This window comes from Suncus etruscus, chromosome 9 (genome assembly GCF_024139225.1).
Source record: "Suncus etruscus isolate mSunEtr1 chromosome 9, mSunEtr1.pri.cur, whole genome shotgun sequence".
Classification (NCBI taxonomy): domain Eukaryota; kingdom Metazoa; phylum Chordata; class Mammalia; order Eulipotyphla; family Soricidae; genus Suncus; species Suncus etruscus.
This window is the reverse complement of record NC_064856.1, coordinates 104704904-104725599: the sequence shown is the minus strand read 5'-3', so window position 1 is coordinate 104725599 and position 20696 is coordinate 104704904. Positions and strand designations below refer to the sequence as shown.

The 20696-nt window shown below is 47.9% G+C and overlaps 1 protein-coding gene across 1 annotated transcript in view; it reads right to left on the bottom strand.

The window, feature by feature from the left end:
• CD6 (CD6 molecule) overlaps positions 1-13500 on the bottom strand; it is a 47688-nt gene extending 34188 nt beyond the window's left edge. The window contains 1 exon segment of the mRNA XM_049780859.1: positions 13431-13500. Coding sequence (XP_049636816.1) covers positions 13431-13500 — 70 coding nt within the window.
• Between the last annotated feature and the right edge of the window lie 7196 nt (positions 13501-20696).

Here is a 20696-nt window from a genome sequence, read left to right as displayed (position 1 = left end):
ACCTCTCCTCACCTCCTGATACCGCTCATGCAGTCAGGGAAATTCTGGAACTGTGATACCTTCAAATTGAAAGTGTTTTTTATGACTTCATTGGAGCAAAACATTTCCTGCACGGAGTGACAAAGATGGCACAAGGTGGGGCAGACATTTGGTAATATCTGATGATGGTGGCTGCTGGGCCCTTGCTGGGATTCATTCTAGAATCTGATTCATCCTAACATTCTAGATTCAGATGTTCACCTGACCCTAAAGATTCCAGACAGACATGTGGACCCAAAATGATTTCCTGTCTTGTCCCTGAGAAACTGAGCAAAGGGGTTCTCAAACCACGATTGGGGGGCCACATTCAGTGGTGTTCAAGATCTCCTCTTAGCTCTATACTTAGGAATTGTTCTTAGCAGCGCTCAAGGACCCAGACTGTGCTGGGGATTGAACCTGGTCATGCAAAGACATGCAAAGCTTCGATTCCCACCTGCTGAAACATCTGTCCAGCCCACTTCTCAAAATTGATGACTAGCTGCATCTTCCTCTTGTTCTCTGCTGAGCCTCCTTTTCCAAAGACTCCTAAAATGAAGTATTACTCTCAGTCCATAAGGCCAAGGCAAGCAAGAGAATAGAGCAAAGGCCATGCCGACAATTGTGAAGACTTTTCCAGAGGAGAAGTATCCTGATAGGAGAGTAATGCAATGGGACGGAGCAGTAGGGTAGTTGCCTTGCACATGGCTGACCTAGGATGGACTGCAGTTTGATCCCCTGGCATCCCATATGGTCCCCCCCCCAAGCTAGGAGCAATTTCTGAGCACATAGCCAGGAGGAACCCCTAAACATCATTGGGTGTGGCCCAAAAACCAAAATCCAAAAAAAAAAAAGAAGAAGAAGAAGAAGAAGAAGAAGAAGAAGAAGAAGAAGAGGAAGAAGAAGAAGAAGAAGAGTAATGCAAGGCCACAATGACATCCCCTGATGTGTCCACCCTAGAGTGTTGGCCCCAGGAGTGCAGAGGGCTCAGCAGTGCCCATCAGACCAGGGCCTCTGTCTGATATAAGAGGAATAGCTAGCTGCACAGACCCACTCTAGAGCCAATAATTCCACTCCTCAGTTTCTCGTTTCTCCCCTTCTCCCCTTCTCTCTCTCTCTCTTTCTCTCTCTCTCCTTTCTAACACACATATATACACTCACAATATGCATATACACACATCAATACACATTCTCACATACACTCAGAGCTGTGGGATTCACTAAATATTACATGTTGACCAGGAAGATAGGTGTGACCTCCAAACAAAAAGCAAAACTAACCAACCTGTGCTAAACAAAGATATTGAAGTCTATTTTTTTAGGGAGGGAAGCCACAGCCCAGAGGTGCTCAGAACTTTCTCCTGGAGGTGCTCGAGGAACCATATGGGATGCTGGGGATCAAACTTAGGTCAGCTGCATGCAAGACAAACGCCCTGCCCACTATACTATCTCTCCTCAAGAGTTGTGTGAGTCTTTTGTGGGATATAAAAGAGATAGCATGGAATAATCTTCAGAAACAATAGAGATGAGGGCCAGGGGGATTAGTCCATGGGAGGAAGCTTGCCACAAATAGTGGGAGAGTGCAGAGTTAGGGTAGAGAAGAGACCATTACTATATCAATGATGGTTGGAAATAATCACTCTGGACAAGAACTGGGTGCTGAAAGGAATGCATGATACCCTTTCATAACAATATTGCAAAACACAGTGTTTAAAGGGGAAATGGGGGAGAGATAAAGAGAGAGGAGAGACAGAGACAGACAGAGAGAGAGAGAGACAGAGAGAGAGAGAGAGAGAGAGAGAGAGAGAGAATGAGTGAGAAGAAAAACGTCTGCCCCAGAGGCAGGCAGGAGAGAGGCCAGAGGGAGTGCAGAAGGAAAACTGAGGACATTGGTGGTGGGAAATGTGCACTGGTGAAGGGTGTTGGATATGGTATGACTAAAACTCAGTCATGAAAAACTTTGTAACTGTAGGGGAAAAACCTGTATTATGAACCACCTTGTAAACTTCTGTGTTTAAATAAAGTAACTCAAAAAAAATCTCTGATGCGAAATAAAAATAAAATAAATGGGAAAAGAAAAAAGAAAGAGTATGTGGGCACGAGTTCCACAGGGCTTTTTTTTTTTTTTTAAATTATGAGAACAAAGATGCAAAGAAAGAGGACAAAGTAAAGTTACAGTGGAAGGACAATCACCCATAACATAATTCTCAGAAGAAGTCCCCTTGCTGATATCTTAACTTTGAAGTTTCAGCCAATGAACATTAAGATAAATAAAAAGAATCCATGTACAATTACTTTGACCCTCAAGTCCCCAGATTGTAACACATTATATTTCTTAACAGCACACAAGGCAATCTAAAGCCATAAAACTTACGTAACTCCTTAAACATTAGAGGCATAGTATTTTTTACATTTCCATGTACATGCATATTAGCTTAAGTTAACCTCAAATTTTAAATGGTTTTTTTTTTTTAAAGATTAGAGTCAAAGGAGCACAGTAAAAACGGTGTTAGAGTGGCAATTGTTGTTTGCATAGGCCCACCAAAATATGAGGGGAATGGAAAGGAATAACCTTGGCCTAAATACAAAGAGACCCGACCCCTGAAGTTTCCTGGCATACGAACAACTCTAGGCTCCAGGCAAGCTAGATCGTCCAATCCAAGACATTGTCTGTAGTGCCAACACACTTTTATCTTTCACACAGTCTCTGTTGTTGGTATCATGTTCCTGTATTAAATATCCTGAAATCTGCATATCCTACATTGAAGTCAGGATGTGGAGCGTCCTCTTGTTTCACCTCACCATTAAAGGGCAATGCAGAGAGCCCTCCACAGGGCTTTTGGAGTGGCTGTCACAACCCCACAGATGACTGAAAAGTCTTCCTGGAGGACTTTAGCATCTTTGAGTGCTGGCACCCCCTGCCCTCAGAGAGGGGGGAGCTTTGTCCCATGACAGAGCAAGTAGCAGAGCCTGGGAGGGGGACCCAGTGCCCAGCCCAGCCCTCTCCTAGCTGTGATCTGAGACAGGCAGGCATGTTGTTCTAAAACCTTCCAGAACACACCAGGCTCCTACTGCTAGGCCAAGCTGCTTCTCCTTCTGCCTTTTTTTATTTTAAACTTTATTTTTATGTATTGATTGATTCATTGATTGATTGTTGGGCCACTTCCAGCAGTGTGCAGGGGTTACTCCTGGCTCTGCACTCAGAAATCGACCCTGGCAGACTGGGGATCATATGGGATGCCAGGAATCGAACCGGGTCCCTCCCAGGTCGGCTGCATGCAAGGCAAATGCCCTATCGCTGTGCTATCTCTTCGGCCCCTCCTTCTGCCTTTCTTTAATGTGGGCTCACAACATTTCTACCCTGAGGATGACTCAGGGTGATGCTGTGTTCAGCTGGGAGTGGAGAGATGGGGGAGAGGGGCCCCCAGGCCTGACTCTGATGGGGCTGAGTCCCCATTCTCTCAAGACTTTGGTTTCTCAGCAGTAAAATGGGCAGGGCAGGACCGGTGGGATAGAACCAGCCACTGATTCTCAGATGCTGTATAATCGGAGCTTCTCTCTAGCACAACCCAGACCCCCAGAGTTGCCCCTATGCCCTGCCCCCTGATTTTTCTACCAGTTAGTGCCAGTAGTCTTCAACCAGGCTGGCAATCCCCTGTGGAAAGTCCTAACCCCCCACTGAGCAAATGGCGAATCTTTTCCCAAGTTCTTCTGTCCTGGTCTTGGGGTGCTGCTCTGCTTTTCACCCCTTGTGCTTTCTCCCAGGGTAGGCCAGTTCAGGACCTGGAGCAGTTTGTTTACTGAAGTCCATTTTTATTATCATTTTTTTATTTGTTTTGGGGTCACACCCAATAGTGCTCCAGGATTACTTCTGGCTCTGCACTCAGGAATCACTCCTGGTAGGCTCAGGGAACTTTATGGGGTGCTGGAGATCAAATTCGGGTCGGACAATGCGAAGTAAGAGCCCTCCCTTCTGTACTATCTCTCTGGTCCCTGATGCCTGTTGATGCATATCAGAATAATCTATTTACTAAATATGGTTACAGAGCTATTACCCTGTGGAAGACATCTAAACCTTATGTAATTATACGTATATAATTACATGTACGTGAAGGGTAAATTAGAGTCCATCTTTTCCTACTGAGAGTTCTCAGAAGAGGAGGCCAGAGAGATAGCCCAAGGGTTACGGCCCTTGCCAAAGACTCTGGTTGATGTCTTACACTCATAGGGCCCCCTGAGCACAGCCAGAAGTGATCCGTGAGCACAGAACCAGAGGAAGCCTTGATCACCGCCGGATGGGGCCCCAAAAAACAAAAAGAAAAGGAGCAAGTTCAAGGTACTGGAGCAAAAGATGGCACAGCAGGGAAGGCATTTGCCTTGCCCATGGCTGACCTGGATTCAAATCTCCCACACTGGCCAGACTTCCAAGCAGCATCAGAAGTGCTGAGCTCAGAGCCAGGAGGAAGTCCACAGCACCACCAGGTTTGGCCCCAAACCAAGAAACAAAATGAGCGAGAGAGAGAGAGAGAGAGAGAGAGAGAGAGAGAGAGAGAGAGAGAGAGAGAGAGAGTAGCAATGCATTAAAGGAGAATAAATGCCACATAAGAGTTAAAAAGCAGGCATTAAATGGATTTTCTTTTGCTTTCACGGACATAATTGGAACAGGCAAAATCTGAAAAAGGTGGGAGGTCTCATTAATAGAACTGGATTCGTATTAAGGACAGGATTTAATATGTAGTGTGCTGGGGCTGGTAACAAAGTCTTCATTTAAAGGAAAAAGACTTTATTTGAGAGAAAAAGAACATTCTGCTAACAATCTACTCAAACGATTCAGGGGAAATTAAATAACAGAAGACAGAGGGGGAAAAAACAGAGGAAAAGATCAAGCAAGGGTGGTAATTAACTGCTACCCTAGGGATAGTAGTTGGGAGCATATGGATATATATATATATATAGCATTATTATATTATATATTGCATATTATATATATTGTTTTATTTTTGCAGCTTCTTGAGGTGCTGAGATGAAGAGTTTAAACAGCACAGGCAGAGGCTGAGGACCAGGGGGTGTTTTGTCACTGACAATGGCTGCCGGAAGTGGCTTGTAGCCCCTCACACAGAACTGCCATCACAGAGCTGGGCCCACCTGTGTTCCGCTTAGGCCTTGTGGGACCACAGGCCTCTCTGCAGTCTGGGAGCTCACGGAAAGGTTTGCAGGGCCCCCCACCGCCACCACAGCCTTCTGGGTAAAGCAGAGCGAGGTTCAGGGCTTGTCAACCCACTCTGGGCCCTTGAGTGGCCCCTCAGAGATCGGTCCTCTACACCCTACTAATGAACAGGGGGAGAAGACCAACAACTTCCTGTTCTACTTCTCTGGTATTACTAGAATTTTCTCTGGGGAGTGCTAGCTATGTCTTCAAGGCACCTCATTCATTTGGTATGATTGAACCAAAGGAAGGGAAAGGGAAGACAGTGGGGTTGGAGGAACAGAATGATGGGGTCTCCCCAAGCCACCTCTCTGTGCCCCTTCAGGAAGAGGGGTCACCCCAAAAGTGGCACATTGGGGTATGGAAATGCTCCTTCTCTGGCCGGTCCAGGAAGGATGGTGGATCCAGGACCAGCTCCAAGTGTCCTTTGGTCCTGTAAACTGTGCCAAGCACTGTTTATCTAACTTGGTTCAAGATACTGGGTGTGTGGTCTCCTCTCTACAGCCCCTGTCTTGGGACTCAACCCCAACTGGTACTAGAAGTCTCAGAGGTGAGCAATAGTATGCCCCCAAGAAGTCCTGAGTCTCTCCTGATTGCCGCGTGACTCAACCAGGCTGGTCTCCATGCACAGACATTCCTGAGCTCCAGCCAACACGTCCAGAAGTGACAGGGAATGAGATGTCTATGCCCTATCCCCTGTGGAGACCAGATAACTTTCCCACAATAGCCCCCATCCTGCTTCTCCCAGGATGGGAGAACCCCATCTTCTGCACCAGCCCAACTCTTGAGGCCATTTCAGGCCTAAGTTCAGGCGCAGAGTCGACAAAATGGTGGACGGAAATGGGGCTCCTTCCCAGCCCTCCTTTCTCGCTCTACTGAGCCCTGCCTAAACCAGGGGTAGGAGCAGCGGTGGCCTCCCCCAGGAGTCCCACGTCCCTCCAGGTAGTCCACCATCAGCTTCATACTCTCCCATTTCTGTGGCCCAGCCCTGAGATCTAGGCACTGAGATGGGCCCTGCTTTTACAACCAGAGAAACTGAGGCTCCATAGCCAAAGAGACGGAACAGGAAGGCCTTTGCCCTGCATGCAGCCACCCAGGGCCAATGTCCAGTGCTGCTGCTGGTCTCCTGAGTCCTGCCAGGAGTGATCCCCAAGCACAGAGCCAGGAGTCATTTTGAGCACCACCACGAGTAATCTCTGAGCACAAAGCCAGGAGTCAGCACTGAGCATGCACAAAAGAAAGAAAAGGTGTGGGGTGGGCCTAAACTGGAGTGGGAGTGTGGTGCACTGCAGCCCTCTTCCTTCCCTTCAGATGGAGGAGGGGCTCCAAGCTGGCCCCCTGTACCCTGCTGATAGAGGGGATGCAGCTGTTCCCAGCAGCGTCACTAACGGCTGTGACCCCAGAGCCACATGAAGGCTTTTCTTGCAGGGGGCAGAGTCAGCAGTTGTTGGCAAGTTTTGGGGAGAGGCTCTGCCGATCCCAACCCTGTGAGGGGGCACTGCTGAGAACAGGACAGAAGTTCTAGAGACTCCAGACTCCTGAAAGAGAGGGGTTTGAGGAAGCAGCCCCCCACCCCAACCCCACAGAGTTCAGCTGTGGATTCGGGCAGTGATGGGGAAGGAAAAGGTCGGGAAAACCCGGCCCCATGTGGGTACCTATGCTGCTCCCTGTTTTTTTTCTTAGGTGAAGGTAGAGTCTGCAGCCTCAGGAACCCTATTTCATTTCTGATTTGTCCTATGGGAGCAGGGCTTACTCCCAAATGAGCCTCAGGCCATGGTCTCCCTCATTTTTGGATAAGCACCAGGATTGACAATATTGATTCTGGAAGGGGACTCGAGTGATAACACAGCGGTAGGTCATTTGCCTCGAATGTGGATGACCCTGAACGAACTCAGGTGCCCTGCCAGGCACCATTTCTGAGCTCAAAGCCAGGAATAACCCCTGAGCGCTGCCAGGTGTGCCCCCCTCCCAAATATTGATTCTGGTTTGTTTTTTTTTTTTCAAATATTGATTCTGGGCGCTGGAGAGATAGCATGGAGGTAGCGCATTTGTCTTGCATGCAAAAGGATGGTTGTTCAAATCCTGGGATCCCATATGGTCCCCCGAGCCTGCCAGGGGCGATTTCTGAGCATAGAGCCAGAAATAATCCCTGAGTGCTGCCGGGTGTGACCCCCAAAAAAACAAACAAATAAAATAAAATATTGATTCTGGAAAAGTTTCTTGCACAAAATATTCCAACACCCCCTGGCTAGGAAGAAAGCATAGTGGGAACAGAACTAGCCTGGCCTGTAAGTGGCCAACCCTGGTTTGATCCCCAGAATCCCATATGGTCCCCCAAGCACCAGCAGGAATGATCCCTGATTGCAGAGCCCTGAACACCACAGGGTGTGGTCCCCCCCAATAAAATAGTCAAATACCAGACCTTGCACCAGAATATCAGCTTCCCTCCACTATTAATTATCCCAATGTATCCACGTCCCATTGTCCCTACTTCCTGCTTCCTATTTAAGATCAGTTCTCAGTTTCTATGGCCTCGAAGCATTTGTTATTCCCTTACTATGTATCTTTATTTAATTTTAATTTTAAGATCACACCGGGCATTGCTCAGGGCTTATTTTTGCCTCTGTACTCAGGAAACACTTCTGGAAGACTGGAAGGCTCAGGGGGACCTGAGATGCCAGGAAGAGATGCCAGGAATTGAGTCAGCGACAACTGCATGCAAGGCAAGCTCCTTATCGGCAGTGCTATTGCACCAACCTCATTATGCTGTTTCTTTATAACCTGTTCATGAGAGAGATCATCTGTGTGTGTCCCTCTTCTGACCAACTCCACTCAGCATGTTTCTCTCCAGAGTCATCCACATAGGGGTCAACAGCATGATGAAAAGATTTCATCTTTTCTTTAAGCCAACTGGTATTCTATTGTGCCTATGAACCATACAATGGCCAGAAGAAAAAGACACCCTACAAACGGGGATAAAATATTTGTCCACCAGTCATCTAACAAATGGGTTCATAGATCTAGAAAACATTGGTAGAAGAACTTCACAAGAAAACAAACAACATATCAAAAGATGAGCAGAAATGACCTCACAAAAGATAAACAGGTCGGTACTCGCTTAGGCAGCACATATCCTAAAATTGGAACACACACACAGAAAATATAATAGTTTGCACTGATTAAAGTGTAATTCAATTGGGTCATAGGTCACCTGAGGAGAAGGTTTATAAAGTCAAGTTTGGGGGCTGGAGCAATAGCACAGGGGAGGTAGGGCACTAGCCTTGCACATGGCCGACATCTACAGCATCCCATTTGGTCCCCCGAGCACCACCAGAAGGAATTCCAGAGCACAGAACCAGGAATAACATCTGATCATAGCTGGGGTGGCAAAAAAAAAAACAGGTTGAGTAGAAATAAAAAAGGAACAGATCTAAATACCCAAAACAAACCCAATGAAAATTGAATCAAGAGACCCAAACTACAACAAGCTAAACACAAAAGGGACCTGTTATACTAGCAGTCCAGGGGTGTTTAGGGTTCAGCAGCAATGAGATGATGGTTGAACACTTGTTGGGTGACTTTTAAACCCAGAAAGGTCAGCAGCATTAAAAATAAAACAAATAGGGGCCGGAGAGATAGCATGGAGGTAAGGTGTTTGCCTTTCATGCAGGAGGTCATCAGTACGAATCCCCGAGTCCCATATGGTCCCCCGTGCCTGCCAGGAACAATTTCTGAGCACGGAGCCAGGAAAAACCCCTGAGCACTGCCGGGTGTGACCCAAAAACCACAATAAATAAATAAATAAATAAATAAAAAACAAATAGGGACCGAATGAAGCATGAAGGTAGGGTGTTTGCCTTGCATGCAGAAGGACGGTGGTTCGAATCCCGGCATCCCATATGGTTCCCCAAGCCTGCCAGGAGCGATTTCTGAGCGTAGAGCCAGGAGTAAACTCTGAGCGTCATCAGGTGTGGCCCCCCCCAAATAAATTAATTAATTAATTAATTAAAATAAATACAGAGGTGCTAAAGTGAGCCCATGTGTGTGGGTCATAGGTGTCCTTGCTTCTCTTGGATGCCACCAAGGCATTGGCTGACACTGATTATTTGAGCTGAACACAGAAGAGATTTCCACCATATCAGCAAGTTGTCTGAGAAGCTAATCTTCACTTAGTTCCTATTCTGAGTGTCAGCTCTGTAAACTTCGTCGATAATCCTTGGAAAGGTTCTGTTTCTGTTCTGTTTCTGAGAGAGATTTAAAACGTTTCTAAGAAAATCAAATCCCTCGCCTTTGTAAGTGTAGCTTCGAATAAATTAGATATAAATTAGATTAAGTGTTATTCAATATAAAAATGACACAAAGGGAAGCTGGAGTGATAGCACAGCACTAGGGTGTTTGCCTTGCACAAGGCCAACAGGAGATGGACCTGGGTTCAATCCCCAGCATCCCATATGGTTCCCCGAGTCTGCCAGGAGCAATTTCTGAGCACATAGCCAGGAGTAGCCCCTGAGTGCTGCTGAGTGTGGCCCAAAAACCAAAAACCAAAAAAAGAAAAATGACTCGAAGGACCTGGAGGGACAGAACAGCAAGAAGGGCGTTTGCCTTGTATGTGGCCGACTCAAATTTCCATATCCGGCATCCCAGAGGGTCTCCCCATCACTAGGAGTTAAGTTTTGAACACCACAGATTGTGGCCCCAAAACAAAAAACAAACAAACAAATAAAATGTCACAAACTACATATGTCAGTTTACATTTTCTGGTATTCTCATTTTTAAAAATAAAAAGGAATAAATAAAGGAAATAGCAACAATACCATTTATTTAACCCGATGTAGTCAAAACATTTTCATTCCAGCATGCAACTCATATAACATTTACTAACAAGATATGCTAAGTTTTTTTAAATTTCCTGATTTAGTATTTTATAATTTTCAACACGTCTTGAACTAGTGGCACTGAAACATAGACACTCTTAGTTTCTGCCAAATTGGACAGCACAGATCTAAGGGAATTTGATGAGCTCCATTTGTGAGTGATATTTATTATTTACAGGCTCTTGCTCAGTTCAACGTGATTTGCTAAAATATTTATCAAAGAGCCCTTGCGAGTCGATATTAATAAGATTGGGCTTACACATAAAATGCAATTCATTTTATGAATTTACAAGGGAAAACATGACTTTTAAAAAATTCTTCATTTGGAGTTAGAGAGATAGCCGGTAGGGCATTTGCATTGCATCTAGCTGATAGCTGACTTGGGTTTGATCCCCCAATCCCATATGGTCCCCAGCGCCTGGCAGAAATGCTTGCTGAAAACAGAGCCAGGATTAACCCTTGAGTGCTGCCGGGTATAGACCTCAAATCCCAAAACTAAACTGCCGGAGAGATAGCACAACAGCGTTTGCCTTGCAAGCAGCTGACCCAGGACCTAAGGTGGTTGGTTCGAATCCTGGCATCCCATATGGTCTCCCGTGTCTGCCAGGAGCTATTTCTGAACAGATAGCCAGGAGCACTGCCAGTTGTGGCCCAAAACAACAACAACAACAACAAAATTGGTTAATTGAAGAGTTTCCTGGGCAGGCGGTTCTATCAGGGGTCAGAAACACACAACTAAAATGTTCAAGAACCCAAACTCAAATGAGCCCCGATACCAGATGCCCCCCAAACACTACTGAATATGGCCTTGAGATTCACCCAAGCCTCTTGCAGAGGGATTGGGGCCATGGAGGGGGATAGCTGGTGGAAAATGTGGGACCTTTGAGTTACACCCTCGCACTCTGGGCCAGCTCAGGTCAAGCCCTAAGCACTGCTCAAAGTACCCGTTTCACAGACAGGAAGATGGAAGGCCCAAGACACAGAGTGTATTAATTAGAAGCAGGACCTCCATTCCCTTCATACACACTGTGTAATCCCCATCTCAGCTCCAGGCCCTGTCTCCTGCCCTCATCCTAGCACCACCTTATAAAACACTTTTAGTTCCTTCTCTCTGCCTCATTATCTTGAGGGGCCTCATCTAGCACTGGTGAGCAGAGCTGCTAAACTGAGGAGCCCTGGGAGGCCTCAGCAAGGGCCAAGGCCCAACGGACAAATAAGGCCAAGGGCAGCTCAGCGCCCAGTCTTCGGGGATAGGGGAAAGGCCTATGAGGCCCAGGACAAGACAGAGTATACTCCAGCAGCAGGGAGCAGGACAGGAGAGGCCAGGCCTGGCGGGCCAGGACCCAGGAGACCCAGACTTTGGCCGCCTAGGGCTCACCCAGACTCTCAGTGCCACAATTCTTGGGGTACAGGGTCTGGCATTTCCTGTTGGGCCTCAGGCGCCCACTCTCTCAGGCCTTACAGCTATGGTTGACCTTTTCTCTGCATCTCTCCTGAGAGGCCCTGAGCTCTGTTCATAGCTCTGTGCAAGACAAGATTCAGCCATGACATGTCCTAACCGCTCGCTCTGATCACGCTAAGGGGCTCCCCTCTCCCAGTGCTGTCTAGGGGGTCTCTGGTTCCCAGTTTTTCTGCCTACAGCACTTGTTAGGCTTGACCCTATTTCTCACTCAGATGGTAGATCCGTGAATGACCCGCTGGCAGGTTCTGAGTGCAGCTTTTCACGCCTTTAGATCACCCCAGAAACTGTTCCCGAATCACATGCCAACAGTCCCTCATAACGTTGAGAAGAAACTTCCACAGGACAGGACCAGAGTGATAGTACAGCGGGGAGAACATTTGCCTTGCATGTAGCTGACCCAGGACCATGGGGTCCTCTAAACTTGTCAGGAGTGATTCCTGAGTACAAAAGGCAGGAGTGACCCCTGAGCATTGCTGGGTGTGGCCCCCAAATCAAAAACTAATCAAAATAATTTTTAAAAATTAAATTAAATACATTTTTTCCCAGGGGAGACCTGCTGACCCTGTGGTTTCTTTTTTTCCCCATCTGCAGAAAAGGTACATGTGGGTTCTAGCCAGGTACCCCATGATGTCCCTATTGGTATGCACAGAAATGGGGTTCTCACTGTTCATTTCCATACATATCTCGCCTTTCTTTTTTCTTTATATTTTGGATTTTGCCTCATACTCTGTGGTGCTCAGGGATCACTCATAGAGGTAATCCAGGGAGCATCTATGATGCCAGGGAGTGAACCTGAGTCAGCTGTGCCCCAGGCAAGCACCATCCCCGCTGTGTAATGTCACCAGCCCCTTCCCTCACTGCCCAGTATGGCAAAGGGTGCCAGTCCCCATTGACAGAGAGACTTAAAATTTTCTCTCTTTGGTGGCCAGGGAGGTGGCCGGAAACCAAGGCCATTGTGAACGGCGGGAACAAACACCAATGTCCCTACCCAAACTAGGGATACAGAAGAGGAGGTCTGGGAGGGGCAGCTAGGGGTCACTTTCATTTTCCCCAGAGCTGCCCAGGTTTCAGAGTCCCCTCCCTTCAGCCCAGACTGGCCCTGAGTGGGATGAGAGACACAGCCATGGGGAGGAGAGCAGGGGTGTCCTCTAAGCATCACCTTCCGCAGAGGAGCGGATACCACAGTCTGGTTTGGAGGCCTGAAACCAGGTCCCCTCGGTAAAGGCAGAGACAAGAAGTGACCTCAACCCCCACAGCACCCCAAGACTCTCAGTTCCCTTCATCAGCACAGCTGCCCCTCACATCAAAGGAAAGTACTTGGGCTTGGTCTTCAGGGTCGGGGTGCCCAGAATTCTGACTCATATCAGCGGTTCCTCCCCTACACACTGCCCATGGGGACCCCGCACTCTGTAGAGACTGATGGGTGAGGTTCGGGGGAGCAGGGCTCGGCACCCTGGAAGAACTCAGCAGACAGGGACCCTAGTGGCCTTCATTACCTGCCTTTTCCCCCAAGCCCTGAATCACCCCCAAAGGCCTATGAGGTGCCATTCGCAGCTTCCAGGGGTTCTGGCTGAGCTGGGTAAACTCATGGGCCTCCCTCACGGGAAGGGGTGCGGGTTCTCCCAAAACCCGGCCAGAAAGGGGGCAGGAGTCCCTGAGTCTGGGGTCCAGCTGAGGCTCCTCCAGTAGGGACACGCACCTGCTGCCCACACAGCTGTTCCACCAGATTCCTCTTAACAGGGCCAATAGAGCCCCTTCAAGGGTTCTCCCTACCCCCGCCCAGGCCCGATTGCTATGGGCACAGCTGGCAAGATGCCGTCAGGGTCTGAAGGTTCCAGAAAGCAAGAGAAGCTAAACAGAGCCGCATAGATACCTGAGCGTGCTGAGAGGGTCGCCATCAGCAATCCTGCCGTCACAGACACCAGCCACATGGCTGCGGCCATCTGGGCACCTACGAGAGCCCACCAGTGGGCACTGCCATGCTGGGGCCAACAGTTGGATGCTCCCCGCTCTGCCCAGGCTGCTCCTGGGCTTTGGGTCTGTGGCAGGCGGTGCTACTCTGCCCACAAACGCAGGCCCAGCCCCTGCGCCCCTCACGCCTCTCTCTACTTGTGGTTTGGAATCCAGGAAGTCAGGATGCTCAGCTGTGACACCCGATGTGGGGACGGCCCCGCTGCCCGTGGGGAGCCACTGAGCCCGAATCTCACACACACACACACCGTTGTGTACGTATGTGAGCACCTCCCACCACACATGCATGAACACACAGCATACTTATATGCATACAAACATACCTGTACTCCTGTGTATACATGACACACTCACATGCCTACATGCATGAACAAACATCACATGTTTCCATAGAGGCACACTCACTCTCCTGTCCCACACATGTCCACAAATCACACCCTCATGTCCACACACCACACTCTCATACTCTCACGGACACGCACACAGCACAGATTACACTCTCATGTGCACAATCACATGTATGCACCCTGTTGCGTGTGCTCAAGTACACACACACATATGCACACAGGTGGGTCTGAAGAGCTGGGCAGTGTGGGAAACTGGTCCATCTCTCTTGGCTCAGTCACTGTGGGGAGGCCTAGAAGGAACTCTCTAGGATCCACTCTGGGACCTCGAGGATCACTTATGGGACCCACTCCTGCTTCTCAAGGAGCTCCTGTAGGATCCACTCCTAGCTCTCAAGGATCACCTGTAGGATCCACTCTTACCTCTCTAGGATCACCTGTAGGATCCACTCCCATCTCCCAAGGATTGCCTATGGGATCCACTCCCACCTCTCAAGGAACACCTGTGGGATCCATTCCCAGCTCTCAAAGATTACCCGTGGAATCCACTCCCAAGGATTGCTTATGGAATCCACTCCCCATCCCAAGGATCATCTGTAGGATCCACTCTCACCTCTCAAGGATTACCTGTGGGATCCACTCCTGATCTCAAGGGTCACCTATAGGACCCACTCCCACCTCTCAAGGAACACCTGTGAGATCCATTCCCCGCTCTCAAAGATCACCTGTGGGATCCACTCCTGCCTCCCAAGGATTGCCTATGGGATCTATCCATTCCTAGCTCTCAAGAGTCACCTGCCAGGAAAGCTGGGAGGAGGGGCGTGGGCTTGTGTTGTTTTGTTCTGGAGGAATAGGGGAGAGATTTGGGTCTCCACCAGCTGTGCTCAGTGCTCACTCCTAGATCACTGCTGGTCGGGTTCAGGGAACTGTATAGGGAGGGGGCCAGGGATTAAACCAGCATACAAGGCGAGCACCCTGCCTGTGCGCTGTCCTCTCTCCAGCCCCAGGGATGCATTTCGCCTGTCCCTCAACTCTGGAGATGAGGAAGGCTTGGAAGGAACCTCTTTCCCCCTCTTCCCCAGACAGGAGCTGGGGAATCACCGAGAAAGTTCCACCTCTCAAGCACTCCCTGGTGCCTGGACCTTGGTTTCCCAGTAGGAGCTCGAGCTGGGGGCTGTGCTAGGGCTGGAGGCTCATGGCCAGAGAGAGCAGCAGGGACAGGGATGGGGACAGGGACAGGTTGGGGAGCAGGAGCAGAGCTGGAGCATGGGGGTCCCCAAGAACAGGGCATGGGGCTCAGCGCCCACTTGGACTACTCTGGGGAGGGGAAGCATCAATCTCCCGCCGCCTGGGACAGTCTCTCGACGCCCCATCAATGCTCTATGATGTGGACGAGAAATTGGTCCTTTATTGGACCTTGAGGTTGGGCCTGGATCTGCTGCTGCCTGGGACACCCCACCACCAACAACACCTTCATTGCACCTCCTGTTCTCCCAGCAAACCCGCCGCCTCCCTCATCCCTGTGGGCTGGAGACGAGGCCTCCTCCCCCTGGGTCCTGATTGCCTGAGCGGGGTTCAGGTTGGGGTTCAGGGTCCCCAAGAGGAACCAGGCCGCTGGCCCAACCCAAGCCCTGTCCAGTGGTGAAGGGTGGAGACTCTGCCTCCGGCTGATGCCGCCCTCTGGTGGAAGGTCGTTCGTAGTGCAGGCAGCAAATGGGCGCCTGGGAATTCGATTCCATTGAGACGCTTAGGTCTGGGAGAGTCTGGAATGGACCCTCGCAGGTGGAGAGAACTCCACATTCTGGGCCTCTCTAGGACGTCCAGAGAGCAGGAGAGAGCTCGTCACAGGCTGAGTGATGTATATTCTTTGGATGTGGGAGATCTGGGTTCAATGCAGCACAGCTGAGTGTGAACCCCCCCCCCAAAAAAAAACAAATGATGGTGATAAAAAAAATAATAAATAAAATATTAAGGGATGAGAAAATGTTTTAGAAAAATCTCCATGTGACAGAAACACAACATAAAGAAATCACACTGAGGAAATTGACAATACTTAACTATTTAAGAACTTTATTTAATTTCCTTAAAAATAGAGGCAACTGGGTGGAAGAAGATGGAATTTAAGGGCAGAGTACTTGCATTGTGGCTGTGAGGGTTTGAATCCCAGCACTGATATTTAAAAAATATATCAACAATAGCTCATTGTGTTGCTAGATGTATTGTTTTTATGAATAATTGCTGTTATTTCAAACCAAATGAAATAAAATGTGTCAATAGAGTAGCTTGTTTGTTTATTTGTTTTTTTGTTTGTTTTGGGGCCACACCTTGTGGCATTCAGGTGTTACTCCTGCCTCTGTGCTCAGAAATCACTTCTGGCAGGCTCAGGGAATCATATGGGATACTGAAAGTCAAACCCGGGTTGGCTACGTGCAAGTCAAATGCCCACCCCACTGTACTATCACTCCAGCCTGATTTTTTTTAAAAACATGTTTACAATTTTTTTCCTGGCTGATGCTCCAAATAATGTTGGGATTCTCATCACTGCTTCTCCAGTGCACCGAGAGACATTTTTTTCTGAAGAAGAAAGAAAGAAATTTGTCATCTTGAGCTGCAGTGGGGGGTCAAGAAAGAGCAATTTTCTAGTCTTTTTAGACAATTGAAGATTTTTCTCAGCTCTAGCCACAAAGCTTGACAAGGAAGAGTTTCTAAAGGTCAGTCGTGATGCGGCATCTGAAATTGTATCAGTGAACTTTAATACGCTGTCAAATTAAAATCCACGGGTCTGCTTGCACTTGGAATGAATTTTCTATGCATGCATGATTTTCTAACAGCCTGCCTTGATGATTCCGGAACATACTGATTCCCAGAGTCATGCTAATCTTCCAAATGTTAGCTCATTTCATTACACATGATCAAAAAATAAATAAAAAATCACTTCCATCAATATCATCTCTGATTCCCCCCAGAACATTAGAAGCAGCAAAGTCAGTAAGAACGGGACGGCAGAGAGGAGGTTTTTGGAATTCAAAGTGCCACTGAAAAAAAAGTTCCCTTTTCATCACTGACAGCAAAATACGTTCAGCAGCTGTGTTTAAAGTGACAGGCTCATATGTTCCTGTTTAAAAATTGTGCCTGCTAAGTCTTCGTGTCTCTATCGCTGTGGGAGCAAAACAAGACGAGGTTCATTAAACACACACACAGCAGACCCAGCTGATTCCACAGAGAAATCCAACAGGGCCTCCCCCATCACGAAGAGTCTCAGAGATGTTTCCATCTGGCCACATGGAGCACAAGACAAGTGCCCAAGGGCTATGGCTTCATATGGCTTCATCATAGTTCTTCCTTTGAAAAACCCTGTGGGGGCACAGTCTTGCAAAGAGCTACTGTCTCATTTTTCTGTCTTTGCTCGTTGTTCCTGAGGGCTGGGAATCTGAGATCATGAAGGCCTGTTAGATGCATATGAAGGTAAGGCAAGTTTTTCCACTGTGGCTTTGGTATCACGTTATGCTAATCAAAGAAAAATAATATGGGCCCGGAGAGATAGCACAGCGGTGTTTGCCTTGCAAGCAGCCAATCCAGGACCAAAGGTGGTTGGTTCGAATCCCGGTGTCCCATATGGTCCCCCGTGCCTGCCAGGAGCTATTTCTGAGCAGACAGCCAGGAGTAACCCCTGAGCACCGCCGGGTGTGACCCAAAAACCAAAAACCAAAAAAAAAAAAAAAAAAGAAAAAGAAAAATAATATGCATATATACTCATAATATATTAAAATTATTATTTATTCATAATATTATTATGAAGCCTCATTCCTTTTTTTTCCTTTTTTTTTTTTTTTTTTTTTTGCTTTCTCCTATGGGAAGAAAAAGTAGGTGAGAGGCAGATATGACAGATTACTCCAAGGTGCTCTGAGAGAGACTTATTGGAAGAGGTGATCTGGGATCAAGTGCTGAGCAACACACATTGCAGTCTGGGACAATTCTGAGTTGGGCGGAGTGGGGTGTCGAATTCCAGATGAGACCAGATGGGGAAAAAGGATAGAGGGTGGTGACAGGGGAAGCGGGAGGCAAGGCGGGAGTTAGCAAAAGAGTGGCTGGTTCTAGTTTCTTAAGGGTGAACCAAGAAGATTGGACAGTGACTTTCCAGACTTTCCAGAAGTCTGAGGAGGAAGAGGAGGAAGAAGAGAAAAAGAAGGAGGAAGATAAGGGGGAGGAGATTGAGGAAGAAGATTAGAAGAAGAGGGGAAGAAAGAAGAAAAGGAGGTTTTAAAATAAATCCCTCCAGGGCCAGACAGATAGCATAGAGGTAAGGTGTTTGCCTTTCTTGCAGAAGGTCAGAGGTTCGAATCCCAGCGTCCCATATGGTCTCCTGAGCCTGCCAGGAGCAATTTCTGAGCCTGGAGCCAGGAGTAATCCCTGAGCACTGCCAGGTGTGAACCCAAAAGCAAAAAAAAAAAAAAAAGTGATGATAAAATAAATCCCCCAAGTTGTGAGATCCCCACACATGTGGGTCTGAAGAAGCAGGGTAGCAACAAAGAAATAATAAGTGAAGCCAGGAGAGAGCCGTGGAGCAGTTTGTGCCTGGTGGTATCCCTGAGCACCAAGCCAAAACTGACTTTTCTTTATACCAATACACATCCATGGGAGGAGGGGCGCGGCGGGGTGGTTGAGAGTGAGATAAAAATACCTATCCAGTGAGCTTCTACATATTAAAAAAAAAAAAAAAGAGGTTTAAGGGAGGTTGCAGTTGAGAAAACACATTTGTTTGGGATTGATAGCTGGGTGTCATCTTTTTTTTTTTTTTTTTTTGGTTTTTGGTTTTTGGGCCACACCCAGCAGAGCTCGGGGGTTACTCCTGGCTCTATGCTCAGAAATTGCCCCTGGCAGGCACAGGGGACCATATGGGATGCCAGGATTCAAACCACCATTCTTCAGCATGAAAGGCAAATGCCTTACGTCCGTGCTATCTCGGGCCCTTTCCCAGGAGGAAAAGGACAAGTAGGAGAAGGAGGAGGAAGAGGAAGAGGAGGAGCAGAAGGAGGAAAAGGAGGAGGAGGAGAAGAAGAGGAGAAGGAAGAAGAAGAGGAGGAGGAGAAGAGGAAGAAGAAAGAGAAGGAGGAAGAGGAGGAGAAGGAGAAGAAGAGGAGAAGGAAGAGGAAGAGGAGGAGAAGAGGAAGAGAAAGAGAAGGAGGAAGAGGAGAAGGAGAAAAAGAGGAAGAAGAAAGAGAAGGAGGAAGAGAAGGAGGAGGAAGAGAAGGAAGAGAAAGAGGAGAAGAGGAAGAAGAAGGAGGAGGAAAAGGAGGAAGAGAAAGAAGAAGAGGAGGAAGAGAAGAAGAAAGAGGAAGAGGAGGTGGAAGAGAAGGAGGAAGAGGAGGAGGAGAAGGAAGAGAAAGAGGAGGAAATGAAGAAGAAGAAAATAAGAACAACAACAAAAACAATAACAACTAGACTGAAAAAGGTCATTATTACAGTGGTCCAAAGGGAGAGGAACAGGATGTTCTGGGAAAATCAGTGGGGGGTACTTTGGGCATGTCTGAGGAATCAGGTGCTATGCCCCAGCCAACCACTTCCCAAAGGCCAGTGAGGGGCCGGAGCCATAGCACAGATGGAGTCCTTGCTTGTATACAACCCACACGATGGGATTCAATCTGCTGCACCCCATGTGGTTCAGCAGGAGTAATTCCTGAGCACAAAGCCAGGAGTAAGCCCTGAAGCCAGCTAGGTGTGGCCCCCAAAAGAAAAGAAAATAAGAGGCAGGTGAGAAGGACATTCACCTAAAGGCCTCATAGGAACAACCTCACAGCATTTCAGTGCCTCTCGACCCCAAACCCTAACCTGCTCCTGCTCTCATTCATGGGTGCTAAGAGGGCAGAGGAGAGGGTCTGAGAACCCTGGGAGGCTTTGTCCTTTCAGAACCCCATCCCCAAATTGTGCACCACCTTGTGGTGTGGCCCTCACAATGTCTTACCTCTCAGGCCTCATGGCTTGGCAAGGGGCTCTGCCCTGTTTCACCATCTGGGTGCTCTGGCCGGAACCACCAAGTCCTTCAAGATAACATCCCAGAGTGAGAGCTAGTATCATCTGTGCTCTAATACACTTTTTAGGGAACAGAAGGCCAATGCCAACTCCAGACACAGGCCACATCTGCCTTTGAAGACAATGGCCAAGTCCTTGAACCTTGTGGACCTGGAGTGTCTGTCCCACAGGTCCATCAGAGCAGGGCCCTCCCTGGGCTTTCTCTCTCCCCTTATCTCTCTGCTCCTCTTTCCATTTGACCTAGGATCCCTCCAGTCTCCCTCCAGTCTTCAGATACAGGCTCCTTCCTGGGAGCAGCAGGCCAGGAAGGAGAAAGGCCCCCCAAAAAAAGCTGACCCATGGATCCCTCTGTGACCTTATCAGAAAGTGGGGAGATCAGATTCCCTTTTCTGCATGAATTACAGAACCCAATGCCACCCCCTATACCCTCTGACAGAAACAGCCCACCTCTACGAGTAATAACCTTATCAAACTTCCAAGCCATCAAATGTGTTTTATATCTATAAGTCCTGGACTGCAGAACCGAATATGATACCTTAATCTTTTTTACGTCATAATATTTTATAGTCGTATCAATTTAGTAAGATTGCAGGAAGTCTGATGGAAAAGTTCCATAAAAAGTTACCAAGTTGAGTGAGTATAAATAATAACACAGAAGACTTAATTAGCACCAGCCATAGCCCAGTAAATTCTTAGACACTAACTTTATTATTTTGGTTTTTGTTTTTTGGTATTTTGGGCCACACCCAGTGACACTCAGGGATTACTCCTGGCTATGCAATTAGAAATTGCTC